Source organism: Camelina sativa, chromosome 15, assembly GCF_000633955.1.
Source record: "Camelina sativa cultivar DH55 chromosome 15, Cs, whole genome shotgun sequence".
NCBI classification, from domain to species: Eukaryota; Viridiplantae; Streptophyta; class Magnoliopsida; order Brassicales; family Brassicaceae; genus Camelina; species Camelina sativa.
In genome coordinates this window covers 10,079,793-10,083,424 of record NC_025699.1, presented here as the reverse complement: position 1 = coordinate 10,083,424, position 3,632 = coordinate 10,079,793, and the positions used below count along the sequence as shown (strand labels likewise).

The window sequence follows — 3,632 nt, the reverse complement described above, 5'->3', positions numbered from 1 at the left end:
AAAAAAAAAAAAAAAAAAAAAAGGAAGACGCTTTATATAGAATAGTAGAATCGGTTGGGTTTTGGGTTTTCCATATAGTAAACTCGCATTCTTACTCTCTTTGCAGGTTAACTATGTTGGAAAAGCAGGTAACATATACGGCACCGGGTATGAACTTGACGGCAGTGCATATGTTATATCAAAGCATATTAGCAATACATGGTTATGGGACCGTGTTCGTGTAAGCGGTGGTGCATATGGAGGTTTCTGTGATTTCGATTCGCATTCAGGTAAAAACTGCTTCTTACGTTCTTGAATGTTAAAGGGATTTGTTGTCCTAACCTATTCTAATATTAACCTGATCTCCTTTTCGTTTCAGGGGTATTTTCTTACTTATCCTACCGAGATCCAAACTTGTTGAAGACACTTGATATATATGATGGAACTGGAGATTTCCTACGTGGCCTTGACGTGGATCAAGAAACACTCACTAAAGCTATTATTGGAACCATCGGTGATGTTGATTCATACCAATTACCTGATGCCAAAGGTTATAGCAGGTAAATGATTTTATTTTATTTTCGTTTTTGTCTAACCAATTTAAACGAACATAACGGATCCTGAATCAAAATTTGTCAAATCTCTTTTCATTCAGTTTGTTGAGGCATTTACTTGGGGTAACTGACGAAGAACGACAAAGAAAGCGTGAGGAGATATTAACAACAAGGTTGGATAATTAACGTCATTCTATCGATTAACTTAAGTATTCTTTTGCATTCTAATTAAAAGTGTTAACTGGATTTTTATTTAATCTTCTTGTTTGCTCTCCACAGTTTGAAGGACTTCAAGAATTTCGCAGAGGCAATTGATGCGGTTAGAGATAAAGGTGTCGCGGTGGCTGTGGCATCTGCAGAAGACATTGATGCAGCCAACAATGCACGATCTAACTTTTTCGAGGTGAAGAAAGCTCTCTAAATGGATCCGGACAAGTTTTACAAATAATACTTGCAATTGAGAATCTCGTTATGTTTCTCTTTTGTTTCTCTATTGGAGTCAATGTCTTGATCTCAAAGCTAATATTAAATGTCCAATACATTATGAATTTTCACAGTAAATGAAGCATTTTCACCGTCAACCTAAAGATACAGTAATTTTACTCGTTTTTCTTCCCTATCCGAATTGCCTCTATGAAAAATCTTACAATCGAAAATTTAATTTATGTTTTCGTAATTATGACATGACTTATTGCATTACGATAATGCTACAGTCAGTAAGATATCAACAGACGACTCGATTTTTTTTAACAAATTCGTCTTTCCACATCTTTCAAATTTATTAAATTTTCCATTTAGCTTAAGTTTCTCCTTTAGATTTGTATACACATCATCAACTTTACATTTTCACTGCACAGAAGAAAAAAATGATGTACGAATTGATATATGATATAATATTTATGGTAACATATAACACTGATTGAGTGAACAAATCTATATAATAATAACAATCTGAAAAAATGCCAACAGTTGCGATTTTTCGTCGTACCTTTTCGTAAAAAATAATTTTTTTACAGAAATATTCAACGGTTGCATCTTTTAAAAAGTTGTGTCTGTTAAATGTAGAGTTGTGTCTCTTACAAACAGTTGTGTCTATTCAAATGTTCACATCTTTATAAATTTATATATAAGTGACTTCTCATCATTGTATTTAATTTTTCTTTATTTTATATTTTTTTACAGTAATTGTTTACAGTTGCGTCTCTCTAAAAAGTTGTGTCTGTTGAATATAGAATTGTGTCTTTTACAAACAGTTGTGTCTGTTCACATCGTTAGAAATCTATATATTCGTCATATATTTTCGTAAAAAATATACTTTTTTGACAGAAAAATTCAATGGTTGCATCTCTTTAAAAAGTTGCGTCTTAAATGAAGAGTTGTGTCCCTTACAAACAGTTGTGTCTATTCAAATGTTCACATTTTTATAAATTTATATATAAGTGACTTCTCATCATTGTATTCAAATTTTCATTATTTTATATTTTTGGCGGTAAATTTTTACAGCTGCGTCTCTCTAAAAAGTTGCGTCTGTTGAATATAGAGTTGTCTCTTTTATAAACAGTTGTGTCTGTTCACATCTTTAGAAATCTATATATAAATAACTTCTCATCATTGTATTCAAATTTTCTTTATATTTGAATTAGTTAAAAGAGAATTTGTTGGAAATGATGTCTCATCACTGTGAGAAAATTATTCCAGTTTGATATATTTTGTTAATCGTTGTAATATTTAATTATATTCAGTCCCTAGGTATACAACCATCTATTCATCGAGGGTTATCATTTTATTGGTATGAATCCAAACCGAAATTTTTGTTTTTAGCTGTTTAAAATTGTGGTTCAAGTTGGTTTTTCAGAAAATGAGAGCATATTGGCTCTTATATGTTTGTTTACTTTTTTGTCACAAGTATATATTTGTCTACTCCATGCTTTTTGATTAGAAAACTAATTGTATTATAGAAAACAAAATGGATTTCTATATTTCTATTTTTTTTTTAAAAATATCTCATTATGAAATATCAAGGTAAAAATAAAAATAAAATATCACAGTTTGTTCTATTATATTTTCTACTGTTGGGAATATTCAGTTTATTGGGAGATGGAAAACTGGTGATCAACAGAAAGATTGATGGTTGAGATGATTGTCCAATAAACTATCTTGACGACAAAGACTTATCTACAACTTCATACAAGTTAAGAGAATTTGTATATTTAGTTATAGTCATAATACACTCAAATTGAAATCTTAACAACAAAAGAAAGAGGAGCGTGTGGAAGCAATGAACCCGGCCGTCCTTGGCCGACCATCTTCCTTAGACGCGCACATTGTGATGCTATATCATACACCTAAATATTATTGTTAAAGGTTATAACTATTATTGTTCCCCTCTAATATTTATTATATTATTTATTTATGTATGACTCGGGATAATTAATCAACATCTTACGCGGAGAAAAATAATTAGTAAGTACATTCAATATTAGATTAACCATATATATATATATATAATCTATTATAATTGCCAAAATGTTTAATGACTATAAGTTGTTTTACATAAAAATATGTTTCATCTATGAAACAATAGTTGTTTGTATACAATACTGCCTTTATGAAAATAGATGTATTCTTTCTTATATGAATATATAACTGAGTTTTGATTCAAATAAATAAAATATGTTATAATTTTCTGTTTTGTTATATTCAAGTTTGAGAGGATTGGTAATTTTCTTACTGATTGAGTGAATAGTAATATTTTTATTCATTTTGTATGAAGCAAAAATTGATTTTGGAGATAGAAGTATGTTTGAGTTATGCTAAAAAGATTAAAATAATTAATTGAAATGAATTTAAACAAATCATTATGTCATTTTAAGAATGGTCCTCATTAACATTTTTAATATTTTAATTTACTATATAATTATTTAAGAAATTTATGTTGTCTTATACAATGTATTCATAATTTTATCATTTAAAACAAATTAAAAATAGAATCATTTACATATCATATTTGACAACAAGAGAACAAGTTGTAACAGTTCATAAAATACATTAAAATATCACTACAACAAATATGTACATTGATAGCAGACGGATATAGCT

At 29.0% G+C, this 3,632-nt stretch overlaps 1 protein-coding gene across 1 annotated transcript in view; it reads left to right on the top strand.

Moving 5' to 3' along the window:
* Nucleotides 1-1,114, top strand: part of LOC104746301 (presequence protease 1, chloroplastic/mitochondrial) — a gene marked incomplete in the record, with an annotated part of 7,294 nt that extends 6,180 nt beyond the window's left edge. The window contains 4 exon segments of the mRNA XM_019237250.1: nucleotides 107-269; nucleotides 359-539; nucleotides 635-706; nucleotides 813-1,114. Coding sequence (XP_019092795.1) covers nucleotides 107-269; nucleotides 359-539; nucleotides 635-706; nucleotides 813-954 — 558 coding nt within the window.